Source organism: Nyctibius grandis, chromosome 3 (genome assembly GCF_013368605.1).
Source record: "Nyctibius grandis isolate bNycGra1 chromosome 3, bNycGra1.pri, whole genome shotgun sequence".
NCBI classification, from domain to species: Eukaryota; Metazoa; Chordata; class Aves; order Nyctibiiformes; family Nyctibiidae; genus Nyctibius; species Nyctibius grandis.
This window is the reverse complement of record NC_090660.1, coordinates 55011089-55029483: the sequence shown is the minus strand read 5'-3', so window position 1 is coordinate 55029483 and position 18395 is coordinate 55011089. Positions and strand designations below refer to the sequence as shown.

At 43.5% G+C, this 18395-nt stretch overlaps 1 protein-coding gene across 11 annotated transcripts in view; it reads left to right on the top strand.

The window, feature by feature from the left end:
• Positions 1-725: 725 nt before the first annotated feature.
• The window catches only part of MTCL1 (microtubule crosslinking factor 1), a 116946-nt gene continuing 99276 nt past the window's right edge, over positions 726-18395 (top strand). For 8 of the 11 annotated variants that reach the window (XM_068396307.1, XM_068396306.1, XM_068396301.1 and 5 more), the window contains exons 1-3: positions 726-1190; positions 12786-13010; positions 14517-14675. In XM_068396307.1, the coding sequence (XP_068252408.1) occupies positions 12813-13010; positions 14517-14675 (357 nt within the window). In that variant the 5' untranslated portion in view covers positions 726-1190; positions 12786-12812. The remainder of the gene's footprint in view (positions 1191-12785; positions 13011-14516; positions 14676-18395) is intronic. The other 3 variants (XM_068396309.1, XM_068396308.1, XM_068396305.1) reach the window with 2 other exon arrangements.

Here is an 18395-nt window from a genome sequence, read left to right as displayed (position 1 = left end):
AGGAGGAGGAGGAGACGGCTGCCACCGGGGGATTTGGGCTCGTTTTATTGAAACAAATCAGTGCTCGGGAGAGAGCGGCGAGGAGAAGGAGGAGGAGGAGGTGGAGGTGGTGGGGGTGGGGGGCAGGAAGAGGGGAATCGAGAAAGAAAAGTGTGAGGGCTGTGGCTTGGGAGAAGCAGAAGTGATGAGAGAGCGAGCGGGGAGGCTGGAGGAGGCTGCCTGTCCTGCTGCTGCGCCCCGCGGGGACCGCCGCTCCTGCCGCCGCCGGGCACCTCCGCGGCGGCCGCTGCCGCCCCGCTGCCCCCGGCCTGCGCCATGGAGGCGCTGAACGGCCCCGGCCCCGGCCCCGGCCCGGGGCCCGGCGACACGCTGCGGCCGCCGCCGCCGCCGCCTTCGCCCGGCCACCACCACCCGCACGCCGAGAAGAAGAGGCTGCACCGCGCCCCTTCGCCCGCCAGACCCTTCCTCAAGGACCTCCACGGCCGCGCCGCCGCCGCCAAGCCGCCGCCCGCCCCCGCCAAGTCCCCGGCCTCCCCGGGCGGGCGCCTCCGTCGCCGCACCCGGGCGCCCACCCGCCGGTCGCGGGGCTCCTGGCCGCGCCGGGCCGCCTCTCCCGCCGCCCCGCCGCGCCGGGGGGTAAGGCCGCCGCCGCCGTCCCCGCCGCCGGCAGAGCGGGCGCCAAGGCCGCCCCCTGCGCCAAGCGGGTGGCCCGCGGTCTGGAGCCGGGCCCCGGCGGCCGGGGCGGGGGTCGGCAGCCCGGCGGCGATCCGGCCCCTCCGCCCGGCAAGGGCAAGAAGGGGAAGCGGGTCGGCTCGGCGGGCAGCGGCCATGCGGCGGCGGCGCTGGCCCGCGTCGGCCACACGGACAGCAGCTCCGACCTCTCCGACTGCCCCTCCGAGCCGCTCTCCGACGAGCAACGCCTGGCCCCGGCCGCCAGCAGCGACGCCGAGTCCGGCACCGGCTCCAGCGACCGCGAGCGGGAGCCGCCCGCCGCCCAGCTCGCCGCCGAGCCGACGACCCGCACCGGCACCGGGCACGGAGCCCCGCCGCCCCCCGGCCCCTGCGGGGATCCGCTGCCGGCGCCCCCGGGCGGGGGGGGAGCCCAGAGCCGCGGGGAGCCGCCGGCGGCGGCCCCGGAGGAGCTGCAGCGGGAGGTGGAGGAGCTGCGCTCGGAGAACGAGTACCTCAAGGTGAGCATCGCCCGCGGAGCCCGGCTGTGGCGGGTCCCCGCCCGGGGAAGGGAAGGGGGAGGCAGCGGTAGCGGCACAGCCCCACTCCTGCCCGGGACTGCGGGGTCCGCGCAGAGGGTGGCGAGTGGATTCGGGCACTCTGAAGTCGCCTCCCGTGGGACCCCCCACTCCCGCCAAACCAAATGCCCAGTTTCACCTGCGGGAGAGAAATAGGGGCAGGGAGAGCCAGCCGGGCGCCTCGGCGCTCCCCCGCAAAGCGGGGCCGTGGCACGGCTTAAGGGCAGATGAGGGACTTACGCGAGTGATCACGGCTCTCTGCCGAAGCCCTATTTGTGGAGGCTGGCTGGGTGAATCTAAGTTCGGTGCAACGTGTACTGTAGCAATGTTACGTTTGGTTGGCGTGGTGGTATCTCAGCAAACCCCAACTCTTTCTAAAGCACCGCAAACATGCTACTGGTTAGCAAGACCTTGCTTTCCAGGAACTGTTTTCCTCAGTATCACCCTTTAAGAAAAACCAAAGAAACCGGTTCCCTCATTTGATGTGGAAAGGATGACAGCATTATGTTGTCTGCTTATTGTGTTACTTTATCACTGGAAAGCGAAGCCACTCATTGTGAAGTACTAACAGAATAACAAGAGGAGCAATAAAAAGTGTTATTGCATCCTTGTACGGGTAGAAAAGAATTATGTCTATGTGCATCCATCCTTGGAGAAAGAGAAAAGCTAAATTGAGGCACGCTCAGATCTGGGTTGACCTGCTGGAACCTTTAGTTGGACTTGCCCTTACAATCTGATCTTTTGGCACAGCAGAGAGGCTACATCCATAACGATCTATAAGTAAGATAAACTGAGATAATCATGTAACCGCAGCTACTGTACCATTTGACTCTGCTGCTGGTGAGAACAATCTTTGTTCCTTGATTTTGGAAACACCCTGTTGTCAAGCAAAATGACCATGGAAATCCATGGGAGTTTTGCTCGGATAAGGGCTGGAGTTGGTTATAACCTTGTGAGAGAAGGGTGGTGAAGATACAGACTGGGCTTGTTAAGGAGTTCTGTCTAAGGGACAAGAAATGATGTTCAGCATAGCAAAAGGTTAACAGCAGGGCTGCTGCAAGGTTCTTTGCTGGGTCTGGTGTTGCTTAATGAACTGGAAAAAGGAAGGAGCAATGATACAGCAAAATTTTCAGATGACATTAAGGTTTTTTTTATCTTAAATCAAGCCCAGCAAAGACAAGACAGAACTTAATTGTAGACTTAAGCCCCAAGGAATGAGTGAAAAATGAAGGCAGAGGATGGGAAATAAATCCCATCCCCAATATTGAAAATCTGAAGCACTTGCAGAGAAGAAGGACTGAGTATGTACTTTTCTGGGTTTTAAATCCGTTGTGTTAACTCAGGAGCATCATGAGAGAAGGAGCAATGAAAATCTCTGCTCAATGTGAAACTGCAGGCAAAAATTACGTTAGATTTCAGTGGGAACTGAACAGAGAATAACAAAGAAAATATAATGTTTTATAGATCTGTAGCTATTACACAGATCAGTGGGTGTACCTGAAATACTGTGGGCACTGCTGGTCATCTGGAAAAGGATAATATAGAACTAGACCAATAAAAATTATTGGCACATAGCAAGCTTTTATAGCACTCATTGGATGGAAAACTCCAGAGTGTGTTAGGGAAATGTAGTAGTCTATAAAATGATGAGCAGCATAGAGAGCCTTTATCAGAAGCTTCTGTTTTACTTGACAGCCCAGAATCAAGAGAAGATGTAATGAAATCAGAATTGATAATAGGAATTGCTTTAGGTAAACTGACACTGCCATCAGAAGTCATGGAGGCCAAAAGACCAGGAGCATCTCTTTGCATTACAGGATTTGCACAATTATAGTACTTAAACTTTAACCCATTATGAAGAATGTGTTAAGCCTCTTGTTTCATACTGAAAGTAGTTTTTAACTATGGGAAACTGAAAAAAAGGGTTTGTCTGAATTGCCTAGGACCAACCACTGTTATGGTGTCCCACCTGAGGGACTTTCTAGTCACGGGGCCTGATTGACATTGGCAAGTCCTAGGTAAAGAACTTTATTCTGTATCATTTCAAACTTCTCAACAGTGTCTTCAGGTCTTTCACCTTGATGTCTTCATCATCTACAGCAATTGTGTCCCAACCCTTCTTTGGTTTGGGCTATGACTTTTTCAGGCTACAAGTATTTCTGAGACTGGTAGGATAATACAGACTGGTTTCTTTGGGCTCTGTGTCTCAGTTGACTTCCAGTGGGCATGTCCTGGTGCCTGGAAAGCCATGAGCTCACACTGTCACCTCTTCTGAGGGGAATGAGTACATACATGGTCTGTCTGCTCTCACCAGGTGCATGAAGTCTTAGCAGTTCTGCTCCTCTCTCGAAACGGTTGGAAACAGCCCAGTGGTGCAGAAGTCATCAGGAGAATTCCCAAACTTCATTTTCCTTTCCTAGGGAAACCTATAAAAACCTTCTGCAAATGAAAACCACAGCATTGCCCGAGTTGTTTACTTGTGGGTTTGTTCCTCGTGTTACAATGCAGTTCTCTTGGTATTGGAGCGAGCTGTGTTTCTCCTTTAACTGGAGGGGGCTAAGGGATAAGGGGGAAGCTGTCAGCCGTAAATAGACAAATGATTAGATAAATCCCAGAAGAAACTGCTAATTTCCTGAGCGTGACCATATGCTGAATTTTGTAGTTTTCACTCCTCCTTATCGCTCCCTGCAAGCTGGAGTGCAACAGTAAGTGCACATAATTTTAAAGCCTGTTTCAGGGAATTTATCTTTTGGGTATCGTTCTTTCACGTACCTTTCACGTACCTTTCACGTACCTTTCACGTACCTTTCACGTACCTTTCACGTACCTTTCACCTATCATCTTTCACCTATCTGAAACATAGGTTGTAGAACAGTATATATCTATAAATGCTTATACATAGACTTACTGCTAAAGATTACTGGAGATTAAAGGACTACCAGAAAAAAACAAAACAAAACAAACACAATTGTTTGTTTTTATTTCTACTCAAGAAGTGCTAGAAAGTCTCCCAGAATGCTCCATGGAAGCCTTTGCAGAGCAAACTGTTGGTGCTGCAAATGTCTCAGACTTCATATACTGTGAGCCAGATCTCAGCCTGATATCAAGTTACCAACTTATATATTTCCAGGGACTGTGATTTTATCTGAGATGAGACTTTGGCTCCAGCAGTGGCCAACTATCTGTAAAGTTAAGCTGTAGGTGAAGTGGCTGAGGAGAAGTGTTTACATTGGAAAGTCTCTCTGCTACTACCTCAGTGAAATTTCATCATTGATTTCAGTTTCATACATTTCTTGCATAACCTTATTTCAGCTACCTATGGGGGAAGACTGTAATACTACAAAAGCATTTAAAATGTATCACTTATTTGTTGATCTGTAAGAGAGAAATTATGCTGTGGTGCCTGACTCTATGGGGCCAGGAGGTCACTGGTAAGTGCTAGTAGAAGGCAAAGTTTTAGTTATTGCTAGCCAGTCCTGTTAGTAATAGCAAAATACTGCCCACATAAGTGGTTGTTTTTCAGGATTAAAGTGTCCAGCACGTGGAGAAGCGTCATGCACTATGCAAGTCCTTGGGAAACTGTGAAAGAAGCTCTTTGTGGTGCAGAGCCCTCTAAAGGATGAGGGGTCCTAAGGAAGAGGGTCCAAATTTTAGCAATTAAAAATGTTCTGGCTTTATCTCAGCCAAAGTTTAATTCAGACTGTTTTAATTAAATAAACGTGCTAGCAGAAACAGCAGTGCCCCTTTTCTCTTTACATCCTTCATGGCCACAATGCTAAAGCAGCATCCTATGTGAGGCACAACACTTCGTACAGCCCTTAAAGCAAAACTGGTGCTTGCTCTGCATTGCTTTACCGAGCCTTCTCTTTGTGCGTGTGTGTTGGTGTAAGTTCAACACGCCAGAAATGTTGCTACAGTGTGGACTAACACAAAAATATATTCTAAACTATCTTGGATTTATTAGATAATCGTCTTGTTTATCTTGCTTTGTCCTTATTCTTTGTATATTCATTTTTACCTGAGACATATGCTGGATATAAATTGAATAAGGGGCCACTCCAGGCCCCTTATTCCACTCTGATACATCTAAAGGATGTTCATTTTTCTTTAAAATCACAGTGTGTGTCATATGAGGTTACATTGTATCTCTCAGTTCTCTTGAAACTGTAGATCTTCTAGTCCATAGGCTTGAGATGAACTCATGAGGAGTAATACCACCGTTTGTTTTATTTACCTGCAGGGAATGGTGGATGCCAAAGGGTTTTGCAGAGCAAAAATAATGTGAAGTGATGGGACCAATTTTTTTCCATTTAGTGAGGGTTACTGGGGTTAGCAAAACAAAGCTCATCCCCCATCTCTGCTTGACATGCTGCTTTTCCCACCTGGTGACTGGCGGTCCCGAAGAGAACAGAGGCAATAACCCTGCCTGGGGCACAAAACCCGCCTGGCCGGGCTCAGTTGGTGGGACGGTCAGCTGTAGGAGGAAGATGTCACTTTGGGGAAGAATAGCGAGGCCATGTGCCTTGTTAGCCCCAGCTGTGTCCCTGTCAACCCCTGCACTGCCTGGAGGGGATTAGCTGCATGATGCACCAGGCAATAGTTTCCCTTGGTGGTCCTCAATAGATGTTGAACCAACCAGATGACTGCTCGGACCACTTCAACCTCCCCAGTCGAGGAAGTGTGTTGAAACAATACTGGGGCTAATGCTTGAATTAAGCAGAAAAGCTGCCAGATGTTGCTCTCGCTCTCCGATCCTGCAAACTTAAACCAGCCCTGAAGTCAACAGGTGCTCACGGTCCTATGATTTTTTCAGTTCTCATTTTGTGCACAAGCTTAAAACAAAATCAGATCAGTACATGACTTGTAAAGTAGTTTTATTTGAGAGCTAAACAATAATATCAAGGGCCCAGGGACTTTAGGTTCATCAACATATTTTGCAAGAGGCAAAAATGATGGTTGCTGTTTTCTTCCCAACCAAAACCTTTTAGAGCGTATTTATCCCTACTGCAGTTCTGCTGTAAAGTGATATGGGGGATGTGTTTATTCCTTAGCAGCAGCAGCATCTCCTACATACAGACAGTTTGAGATATTTAAAATATGAAAACAGAGATTATGTAAAATCACAGTTCATGAATCTTAGATTTTTCAAGGACTTTCTAGAAGTTCCAGATTTGCTAGCACAATAACAGCTACCCACTGTAATTTCCGCCCCTCCTCCCTTCCTCACTTTCCCCTTGTTTGATTTAATGTGTATTAAATAACCTTCTATTTAGAAAATATTACTGGCATAATCTATAAATATGTCTTTTGGCTGAATTAATAAACACTTAGATTTTTTACATAGACAGTTGAATTTCATCCTTCATTTGCATTTTATTAAATACTGTATAGTTTGTTGGTTTTGTACGTGTTTGTCTTCCTAGTTTGCAGATGTTTCCAAGTTAGTATGTAACTTCCAGACACTGCTGCGTTCTAATTCACTGAAGCCTAAAGACTTCCAGTTTGGTAATATACATAACTGTAAATGCATAGTAATGAATTCACTATCCATACATCTTTTATGCTATTTTCTGCATGTAATTTCTCCCTAATAGTAATTTCCAAAATTCCTTTTTCTTTTTTGACTTGTGGCTGGGTTCCGGTTTTTAGTCCGTTCACACTCTGAGTTAAGAACTTTTACTATATTAGCCAGTAATTCAGCTCAGTGAGGGTAGAACAGCAGGCTGACCTAGACTTAGCTGGTGCTGTTGCCTCTACTCTGTGTTTATGTGCAGTTTAGGGGTCTTACTTTGGACTGTATTTAGTCTGGCCCCTTGAACAGAACATCCCCATCGTGCATGTGTTGTACAGTTGTCCAGAGGACTCAAGAGTAATGGAGCACATTTGGTGCACCCTTGGAGCGTAGGTCTCTATTTTATTTCAGAAGGAATCCGGTTCTTGGGTGCTCTGTGAGCTGAATAGGTGCACAGTTGGTGGGGATGATTGGAAAATTCACTTTCTAACCTCATTGTGGATCTCCACCAGAGTGGTGGGGTAGAAAGAACCCATCAGTTGTGCAAGTATTCCTGGTCATTTCAGTGAGAATGACTCACACGAGTATGGGTTACTTAGTGTAATAGTTGCATGGCCTGACTCTTTTTCTCTCTCTTGGTTTTTGTTTTTTTTTTTAGAATCCTAAACAAGGCATATTCCTATAATTTACCATGAATTATACTTCATTATAAACTAAATCAATAATAAACAAGTGTGACATCAGTAAAGGTATTAATGAGGTAATGGCTTCTCTTCTGACAGGCAAGCCTTCAATTTGCACAGTACAGATGTGAAATGACACCATCAGTATGTATTTGGGCTACGCAGTGATGTAAACTGCACGCAGGCTTTCCCCTTTCAGCCAATCCCCCTTGGCTTGGTAGACTGACAGGGAGACAGTGAATCCTAATTCTCTTGCTTTTGCACTGAAGTCTAGGGGAATCCTGCAAATGGAGCAGCTATTTAAATGTGGCCCTGCATTCATACAGCCACACCATGAATCTCAGATAAGGGATCCCTATTAGACCCCAAATAGCTAGCCTTTAGAAAGTCATTTGGGCCAAGTACCTGAAACCATAAGCGGCTAGACTCCGGAGCAGGAGCAACTTGGATTTCTACTGCAAATTTGGAAAGAGCTGCCAGTTAGAAAGTTATTTTTTCCCCCACACTTCCATTTGTGCTTTCTGATGACCAGAGTGACATCTGGAAAGAAAAGCAGCTTAGCTTTTTCCTAAACAATATTCTTTCTTCTGGACTCTCTGCCTGGTGCTGTTCTTACTGAAAGTAATAACATAATTACCATTAAATTAAAAGGGACCAAAAGGAGGCTCTCATCCCCTATAGGAACGTACAGCAAAGTGAAGCTTCTTATGCCAGCACTTAACCTCCCAATTTCAATTGCCACTTTGGGATGCTAGAGCAGGTCCTCCCTGTTTAAGGAAGGGAGAAGGCTCTTCATTTTTTAGATGCACAAAGAGGGATGGCCACTTTCTTACTTGTTTGTTTTAATTACTTTTAAGTGCCTATTCTGATCTCTTTCTTCAATTTTACAGTATTAAAGTCCACAGTGTGAAGCTTAGTACCTCCTGAGAGAAAGAGCTTTAATTCTAACTCACAATAATAATGGTAATAAGAACAATACATTTTAATGAAGTCAGGGATTGGGTTTATCTAGTATTTCCAACTGCCTTGCAGCCAAAGCATCTTTTTTGCAAACTACCGAGTTTGGGATTTTTAAGGTTCTGGCTTTGCTGCATTTACCTTTGATTTCACTAATGATTGACATGTTTTCCTTCAAAGCAGTAGGTTTGCTGGTTTAGTAAGTAAGACCATCATAGTTTCAGTTGTAATTTCCACCTCCCTGTGTCTTTAACTTAGCTTCCCCTGTTTTGTGTGAATGCATCACTTTAGAAGAGGGGTTTAAGCTGTCCTGGTTTTGTAGGTGTAATCATAACAGCTCTTAGGCGATGCTACTTAGGAGCAGACTACTGACTTAGGAGATGCTAAAACGAGGTTTCAGCATCTATGGCAGAATCACAAGTAGCTACCAAGGAGAACAAGCTGTTATGAACTGGAAGCATCTACCCCCTTGCCACTGGTTTTGTGACTTGTATCGAGAGCAAGATTATGTCTTTACTGTAACGAGTAAAAGATTATCCCAGCATCCATAACTGTGTGCTCTCATACAAAATCTGAACCACATATAATTTTCCTATATTTTGAAGGTTCAGAGGTGACATGCTCCTGTATTTATATTTTTAATATATAAAAATAGGACTTCATCTTGCTACTCAAAAAGATTTATTCTGTCCCATTTGGATTTTTGCTCTCTGGGCTGAACAGACTACGTAGGTCCAAGCCCCAGGCACTACAGTAATACACAGAAAGCGGGCTGGCGCTGCATACGGTGAGGTTTCTGCTCCTTATACGGTCAAAATTGTTTGTATCCTCATTGTGTTTGCATGTATGTTGCTGTGTTTTAAAGCTTGTCCAAAAGATGCTGTGTTCAAGCAGTTGGGACACAGTTTGATTTCTATATGAAAGTTTTGGGAGTAGGAAAAAAAATAAATGTGGAAAAGAAGCTCAATTCAGTCAAAAAAAAAATCTGAGAGGAGAACCGTGCAAGGTTTTAAAGTACAGCTTTCTTGATTGTATCCTAAATTCTAGTTTATCTGCAAAATTAGACTAGAGAAAAGCAATCTGTGTATTTATAACCAAAACCAGAAGCAAGCATAACAAAAAAAAAAATCACAGACTTGCAAAGTCAGAGTTGTGCTGTTAAGAGAGATTGAGACAACTTCAGTTTTCCTGGAGGTAAAAGACAGGCCGATCTGAAATGTAGCTCATGCCAACGCTTGCAGCTGTTTGGGGAACTACTTTGGTGGGAGGGAAGACACTAGATTCAAGTCTCCAACGGAGACAGAGTGACTCTTAAGGCTGGGAGAGCTCCTATGCCCACTTCGAGGATTTGGGAATATTCAGTTTCAATGGGATGACTGTTTCAGGGATTAGGTTGTTTAAAATGATGTGAGTTTCACTTTCCAAATGTGGTTGTAATAAATGCTTTGAAGTCAAATATTGTGGATTATTTGCCTTTAGAAACCAACCAGATTTACTAATTCCAAAACCTGATATAGATAAAAAGGAAGTTTAAGAGATGAGCAATAGCATTGTAATTGCTCTTTTCAGGCCACTTAATACACGAAAGCCCTTGCTTAGTTCTTAAATGTGAACATCAGATTATAAACCAGATCCCATTAATTTGGTGATGACAGAAGTTTTCCTTTACTGTGGATTTGTATCCACAGTATTCTCAATTTACAAACAAATTATTAACCTAACATTAGTGTTCTGAAGATGGTATTAAAAAGTTAATTGAACTTAAATCTAGTTGAGGTAGATTCAACTCCTGAGTCTGCAGACAGCCCTAAGCAGTGACTCTGGTCCTGTTCATCCCAGAGGGCTGTACTAGCTCTGACAGGTAAAGGTTGTACTTTTGGTATGACTACCATAGCCAAAATACCTAGTTAATAAACTTGTAACACAGAAGTGTACGCCTTTTCTTAGGTTCAAAAGCCACTGCTACTCTCTAACCGGTTTCTAAAACCTTGACATTTTCTTCTGCATCTCCATCTTTACTGAGTACACTTTTACTTTACCCCTTGAAAGGGTCTATAAATGTGAAGCATAGTGAAAAAGTGTGTACATTAAAAAGAAAAGCAGGTCTCCTCCCCATTTCACTCAAGCTTACATTGCTATGTTTTTCTTTTTAAAAATATCAATCATTTATCAAAACTTCGGCAGTGTGTGGGCTGTAAACGGGCCAGAGTGTTTGGCTACACCCTGAGGAGGAGTAGATAGGGCCCAGACCATAAATCGTTTTGAAAGAATCCTGCTGGGTTTGGTCTGCAGAGCTCGTTTGCTTCCTTGCAGTCTGCTGTTTGTGGTTAATTAATGTATTTGCAACTCTGAGGATGTCATTGCTGCAAGGGTAACTTCTGTTACTGTGCTTACACTGTTCCTTTTCAGACAGTGTATGGTGTGAGCATGATCCAGCTCACTGCGGAGTAACCCTTGAGCTTCTCGATCCACACAAGTATCCTACTCCTGCAGCTGTCCCAGGGAGATTGTGGGACAGGATGCCCCTACAGCGGAAATCTGAATATATTGAGAATGTATAGCAATATTGTGGGCTTATGAGAAAACCTGTCTGTCCTTTCTGAGCATCTAGGGAGAACTGTGTAGAGCCCTGTGAGGGCTGTACTGGTGGAGCAAAGCCTCGCTGCTGAGCCCAGAGTGGTCATTTTGGAAATAACAAGCCTTGTGCTTACCCAAAATTTGACTTATGCTGGCTCAACTAACTGAAGTTAAAACATAGCTGTATAAATACTGGAGTTTTAATATGTGGATGGGATTTTGGTAGGAGTAGCACTATAATTCTAACATAACTATGCTAATGAGGCTAAAGAAGTTTGACACATCTTCCTTTGGTCAGGACTGTGCTCAGAGACAAGATCTGTCCCTCATTTTTTACTAAAGTTTCAGTGGAGCAAGATGAATACATGGAAAAATACATCCGTCCATCTAGTTAAGCCATGGGAAGGGGGAATGATTGAGAGGACTACCAGGGGATGTAGGCAGATGTATCCATGGAGGGACTGGACAGGGACAGTCTAGCCTGGGGAGCGGGGCTTTGTCAAGGGAGCTGTCCTGGTTTGGCTCCATAGCAGTGACTTCTCCACCTGATACAAGTATGAGATATTTTTCAGCCATCCTTGGCATTTCAAGTGTCATTTACAGATCTGAAGTGACGTGACAGTGCAGCTAGCCCCAGTGTAAGTTCTACTTGAATCTTATTTAAGCTATCTTTTCCACAGAACATTTGGTCTTTATAATATCAAATGCAATTTTAAAGAAAACAATTTAAAAATTAATAGTTCATTTCAAGTACTACCCTCCTGGCTCTTTTTCTTAATTTTTTTTCCCCAACTTTGTTCAAAGTTAGTAGAGTTATAGTTTTCCTCTCACACAGAATCAGTCCAAGTTGGAAGAGACCTCTGGGATCATCGAGTCCAACCATTGCCCTGACACCACCATGTCAACTAGACCATGGCACTAAGTGCCGTGTCCAGTCTTAAACACATCCAGAGATGGTACACGGTAGTTTAACAGCTTGTACCCCTGTGCTTGGAAGACCTTTATAAGAGTTTTAGCTCTGGAGCTTCAGTCACGCACGGATTAAACAAATGGGAACGATAGAGCTTATCTTGTTCAGCCATAAACCTTTAAATCTGACTTTAGAGAGCATGGGCCACACATGGTATAATGTGGAATTGGGACAGTTCATGATGCCCAGAAATGAATGACCAGGTTATTCCCATGGGCACAGGTTTTATTTTGTCCCTGTGGTCTTTTTACTGAAATGTGTGTACACACAACAGAAACCCACTTTCTCCCACACCCAACCCATCTGTCATTAAGCATGTGCAATGGTGCTAGGCTCAGATGGGACAGCATTTTCATATGGAGCAGTTTGGTATTTTGCGTAAAGATTTGTTAAATTTTTCAAGGGACGATTTCATTTTTAGGAAGTGCTGATTGTTAAAAAGGCACATCACACAGAGATGCTGAGGTACTTGGTAAAGTAGGTTTACTGTAGTCTAAATAATCAGGAATCAGTTCAGATATTGGCAAAGTCTTGTGCGCTTTTTCTTTTAATTAGAGATGGTAAAATGAAGGTGTTGTTATCAGTTTCAGGAGACAGATGAGCATCTGGTCTGTTTTAAATTATTAAAGCAATTGTAAGAAAAATAACAAGTATTCTTTACTTTAGTTCAGCATAATTAGTTAATGTTGGGGTAAAACTTCTGTTCCTATGTCTTCTGGAGCTGCATGTTGCAGTCTGTATCACTTCATTAATATGGTATCCTAGGGAGCATGTTTCCTATTTTGCTCCCACGGGTGAGATTTAGAGGTATGATGGAGCACTGTTTTGACTTCTCACAGGATGAGCTGGATGAACTTCGGGCTGAAATGGAAGAAATGCGTGACAGCTATTTAGAGGAAGATGTTTACCAGCTGCAGGAGCTCCGGCGAGAGCTGGACCGGGCAAACAAGAATTGCCGCATTCTGCAATATCGTCTCAGGAAAGCGGAACAGAAAAGCTTGAAAGTTGCACAAACAGGCCATGTGGATGGAGAGCTCATCAGGAGCCTGGAACAAGATTTAAAGGTGGGTGAGAGATTCATATTCACAGTGAAAGAGAGCGGACGGGGATTTGGCTCCCTGCAATGGAAGGTAGGGTGACACATGGAACAGGCAGTAGTTCTCCAAACGTCAGGACCAATTTCCTTCTTCTGTGGTGGAGAGCAAATATACAGCTTATCATCATAAAAGGATGTGTTAGTGAGTTAAAAAAACATGTGCTTAGATTCAAAATGAAAGAAATGCAGTCAAGTTACATTTGTGCATTTGAAACATTTAAAGGGTTTTGGTTTATTGGTTTTACTGAAAACCTTAGTTTTGCAAAACTGTATAAACAAAACCTGATATGCTTTTCCCAGTTCATGCCATTTCCTTCCTTTTCTCTTCTTGCTTATGCCAAATAACTGAAAAAGAACTAGTCAAAGTTGCATTTCTTAGTGTCTAATGAGTTACTCATAACAGGAACAGACTGTTATAATATTTTAGCAAGGCAGATAGAGAATCGGAATGCTATTCCCATGAAAACACAAATTCCTGTAAAAATTATGTTCATACTGAAACAGTTTTTATATTTTTTAGAAATGTTTCCATCAGGGCTAAGCTTTGTATAGGCACGATGCTTACCTAGCTTTACTCATCTTTCTTAATATTGCTGTCATGTAGGTGTTTTGCAAATATCTTCTGTAGAGAGGGACTGCTTACCACTAGAATTATTACGCATTTTGTACTTAAAAATGCAAAACATAAAACCTTCTGAAACTGGAATGGTTGATTCCCAGCAGTGGAAATGAGAGTAACATATCCAGTCATCAAACTTTTCAAAATGTCAGACCTAATTTGCTCTTTTATGATAGAAAACAAATGATAAGCTTATCATAATAGAAATGATACATTACTCAGTAAAAGTCTTGGACAGAGATTCGAGTAAAAGAGAGATTGAGTTTTTTTGGTTTGTTTGCTTTGGTTTTGCTGACTTCTTGTAATTCAGTAATTCATCATTTTGTGTGATGAATCACCTTTCCAAATGTTTTTGGAGTAAATATTTATTCTTGTTAGGTTGGACTCAGAAGACCTAAGCTAGCATATGTTTCTGTGCTTTCATATCACTCTTGCCTAGTTGTGATTGCTGCTAGAGCAGCAAATTTGGGTGGATGAGACTGCTGCATGGATAGGGCTTTGACTGATGACCTGTCAACTTTACAGCATAATTTCTCATCTTTGGTTTTATCAATGTGATATGCTGGGACTTTGATATGCGGGTTTGGTATCTGCTTGTTTCTTCCTGCTGTTCATGATGTTGCCTTAGCATAATGTGGAGAGGGAGCTGGAGATGGGTAATCAAATATATTTTCATCTTGAATTTCCTTATTAGAAATGAATATTCATTTTGGTACTTGGAAGGCTTGGAGTCTTTCATCAACAGTCTCATAATTGAATTAAAAATCTCTCGGCTGTCTAGGGCTGTAATATGCTTTCTACTGTAGCTATTGCTCCTTATGGATCCTCTTCATGCATTTGTGCTCTTCTGACCAGGTAGCCAAAGATGTTTCTGTCAGACTGCACCATGAGCTGGAGAGCGTGGAGGAGAAACGTGTTAAAGCAGAAGATGAAAATGAAATCCTTCGGCAGCAAATTATTGAGGTGGAAGTATCCAAGCAAACACTGCAAAATGAGCTGGACAAGTTAAAAGAGGTAAGCAATAGTCAGGAAAGCCATGCAGAGCGGTGTTGCTGGGTTAGATGGGAAATTTGACACACAAGCATCTTAGACTAACTCTTACATGAAATGCTTACTGATACTGCTTGTACAATTGCCCAAAAGGTCTCCTTGCCTTTGTTGTATGTCCCAAATATGTCATCTCTGTTGTATGTCCCCAAATATGGCTTCTCACAGGGCTTCTGTCCCATTTGAAACTGGCTCCTCAAAGCCTCTCTTCGTACTGGAGCAAAACTATCTTTGATTTGACTCTAGCTAGCTCTGACTCTCCTTTACGCAGACTGGGACTTCCACCTGTTTGAGAGTCAAATGAGGTGCGCGTGACTCACCTCTGAGAGGACACTTCAGATAGGCAAGCCGCCGCTTTGGCTGCTGCTCTTCAGTGGTGACAGTGAGAGCCACCAGCATGAGCTAGGCAGCAGGAATGTGTCTGTAACGTATAAATAACATTGCTCTTCAGGCGCAGAAACTCTGTCTGTTGAAAAAAAGGGATCATTTCAATTGGAGATGACACATAGTCGTACTGGGTGAAGTGATGATCCTTGGAAGCAAGTGAGCTGAGGAGCAGGGGACAGTAAAGGAAAGCCAAATACTAAGCCTGGCTCTTTGCCGGAGCCCACATCCTGGTCTGTAGCAGTATTTCTGTCTCAGTACAGCAGATCGGCAGCTCACAACCTCTCCTCTGTTTTAAACCAGATTGAGATAGAGCATTTAAACATAATGAGGTAAGGCATTTATCCTATGAGCCCTGGTCAGATTGAGAGAGCTGGTGTAACTGTGTATTGTTTTAATCTTTCAAACAACGCTTCCGAGTCAACTGGCACAAAGCATGACTCACTTTTATAAGGACAACCCCTAGTTAATTTCTCTGTGCGTCTGGGTTATGAGGAGTCCAGTGCAAGAGTTTTGGAGCATTTTATACCTAACAGGACAGATCATCAGCCAGTGTAAGTATCAGTGTTGCTTAGATTACGTAGGAGCCTGACACAAAAGATAAAGTCTACATGATGTTTTAGTTATTCTTCTTCTTTCTCAATGTTATTTGTGAATGCTGTGCTTAATGGACATGATACCATGTTACAGGGTCTGCAGTCCATATTCCATAGAAAAATACTGTGTCATCCACAGTACCAAATGTTTTGCTTGTTGTTGATTAACACACAGATCCACTAGATACTGCTTGATGGTCTTTGGGATTAAGCAGTTTGAGAAACTAAATTGTGAGTGAGCAGTGGGAAAGAAACAGATCCAGCAGTGCTGGAGTCTCAAGCTAGCTCTGACCAGCCTGAATTTACCCTGCTGCTTAGATTGCTGCAGCCTAGCAGGGCTGTGAAGCCCAAACTCACTCAACTGTCTCTCTGCAGCATTGCGAGTCAAAGTGAATGTACCCTTACTTTGGAAGCAGACTTTGTCCCATGAGAGGCAAAGGCTGGAGGGGAGCTAGGGAAAGATGGCAGGTGGAATGATGGGATGCGTTCATGCTGATCTGGAGGCACAGTAGGGCATAAGATGATGTAGTAGTAGTAGTAGTAGTAGCAGAGATAGTCTGTTTTTTCATACTATGGGTGGTGATTTCTCTGGGAGTCAGAATTTCACAAGGTCACAGTAGGTGAGAAGACAGAGGTTTGGGTCCTCAGCAGGTCACACAAAGACAGATGATCCAAAAGGTGGAGAAACAGAGTGACATGTGTGTCAGATAAGTATGTGTTTGCAACATTGTTGACATTGATGAAAAATAATTTTAAAAAAATATTCTTCCCTCAAGATGTGTTCAGATAACCACCAGAAGCAATGCCTCCTTAGGAACATTTAATGCATACAAAGATCTAAAGGAATGTATTATAGACATGGTGGGAAAACTAGTGCTTTATATATCAGGAGAAAAGTGACCCAAAGGCCATGTAGCTTCTTCCCAGTCCTCCCAGACTAGACACATGACCTTGTCTATCTAAAGGCTGACACTTAGAAGGAGCGTCTTTCCTATCCAGTCCTGGAGCATTGGCCGAGACCCAGTTGGACAGTATTCGCTCTCTGATATAGCTCACTGTCACCATATGCTCGTTTTCTGTAATATCCTTGACTAGTCTCAGCCCTCTTCCTCTATCATCCTCTGATCAACAAAAAGGTTTTCTCACATCTGCGTTCATGTTTATTGCTTAATTCAGTGCTAGCTTCTGCTTTGTCCTGCCGTACAATTCCCTCAGGTCCAGTTTCTCACTGCAGTGGATGGCATATATGTTGATTACCTTTAATGTATTTTGCATGCTGAAATATCTTTAGGAATTGTACACATCTCTGAAAGCACTCTTTCTTTAAAGCCACCTTTGTTTTTTATCATAATCTTTTGAAGAATTCCTAACATTTACAATGTTTAGTGCTGTTTTGTGTTCTTTCAGCTCAGTACCTTTTTGATCTCCTGTGATACTTTCAACAGGATTTTTTTTTGGTGTGAAATATGTACAGGCTTGCTCTGTCTAAATAAATTTCTCATTTCCTTCAAAAAAGCCTTGCAGTTTTAACTGGGAAATTAATTTTTGCCTCCTCCTGACCATGTAATTTCAAGTTGTTGTATTAAGTAGACATGAGATAGCTTATTTCCTCTTTTGTACCTAAATAATATTTCTCAGTGAGTCTCAGCTTTGCAAATAATAGAAGCAAAGTCACAACGAAGAGGAAGGGTGATGAGAAGTCACGTGCCATGTTCTTCATAGTGCTCTTATCTTCACTTCTACTGCCGTATTGTAGCTAATACACTTCCCTCCCCAGTCCCAGATGCTTCTGGCTTCCCATTTCGTGACATGCTTTCAGAAGTTTTGCATAATCTATCAAAACCACATCTAGACTCTTGTTTTGTTCTGGTATCTGCCAGGTACTCCCCATCATCAAAATACTCTGTTTTTCACTGATTGTTTCAATAAAGGAGCTCTCAGATCATCAGTGAGTCACTTACAGGTTCTTAGGGTAATGCCACCTCTTTCCCTTTTTTTTTCTTTTTCCATAAGCATGTTCCATCCCTCCAGCCTTTTGCAGCATTTTCTACAGAAATATTTTGAGCTAAGATATGGATCGGTAAGGATTTTTAACCAATACTTGTGGATTTTATCGACTTCTGATGTCTTCCAGTTAAGACATCATTCTTCTCTGAATGTCTTCATCAGCACCCTGGTATTCACTTCGCTTAATCATGCCACTCCGTTTTTTTTTCAGTCCTCTTAGCCAAAAGATAATATGGTGCTTTCCTTTCCCATAATGCTTCCTAATTTTTTTCAGATTTTGTTTGTTTATCGCTGTGTAGGTTCATCACTCTGCTACTCTTCCCTGAAATACTTTGATTTATTCTTTTGAAGCTACTTCTTCCACTGGGTAATGTTTTCTCTCTGAATATTTTTTAACTTTACTGTCTGTACCAAGTTTTTCTGCTTCAGTTTTCTCTTAACTGCTGCAGCACTGTGGTTCATTGAATGTTTTTCCACAATGACATTCACCTACTTTTTCAGTTTCCCTTTTTGTTTTTTTTTACTGTGAACTTTTCAGCTGGTGTTGGGCCTCTCTCTGATGCCTTTTTTGTGGCATTCTCCATCAGAGCTTCAGAGTTTTCCTACCGCTGTGAACACTTCTTTGTAGCATATCCTTGCAAAACTGGGATGTCTAAGAACTGTCCCTTCTAGGAATTTGCTAGGATTTTCTGTGGCTGAC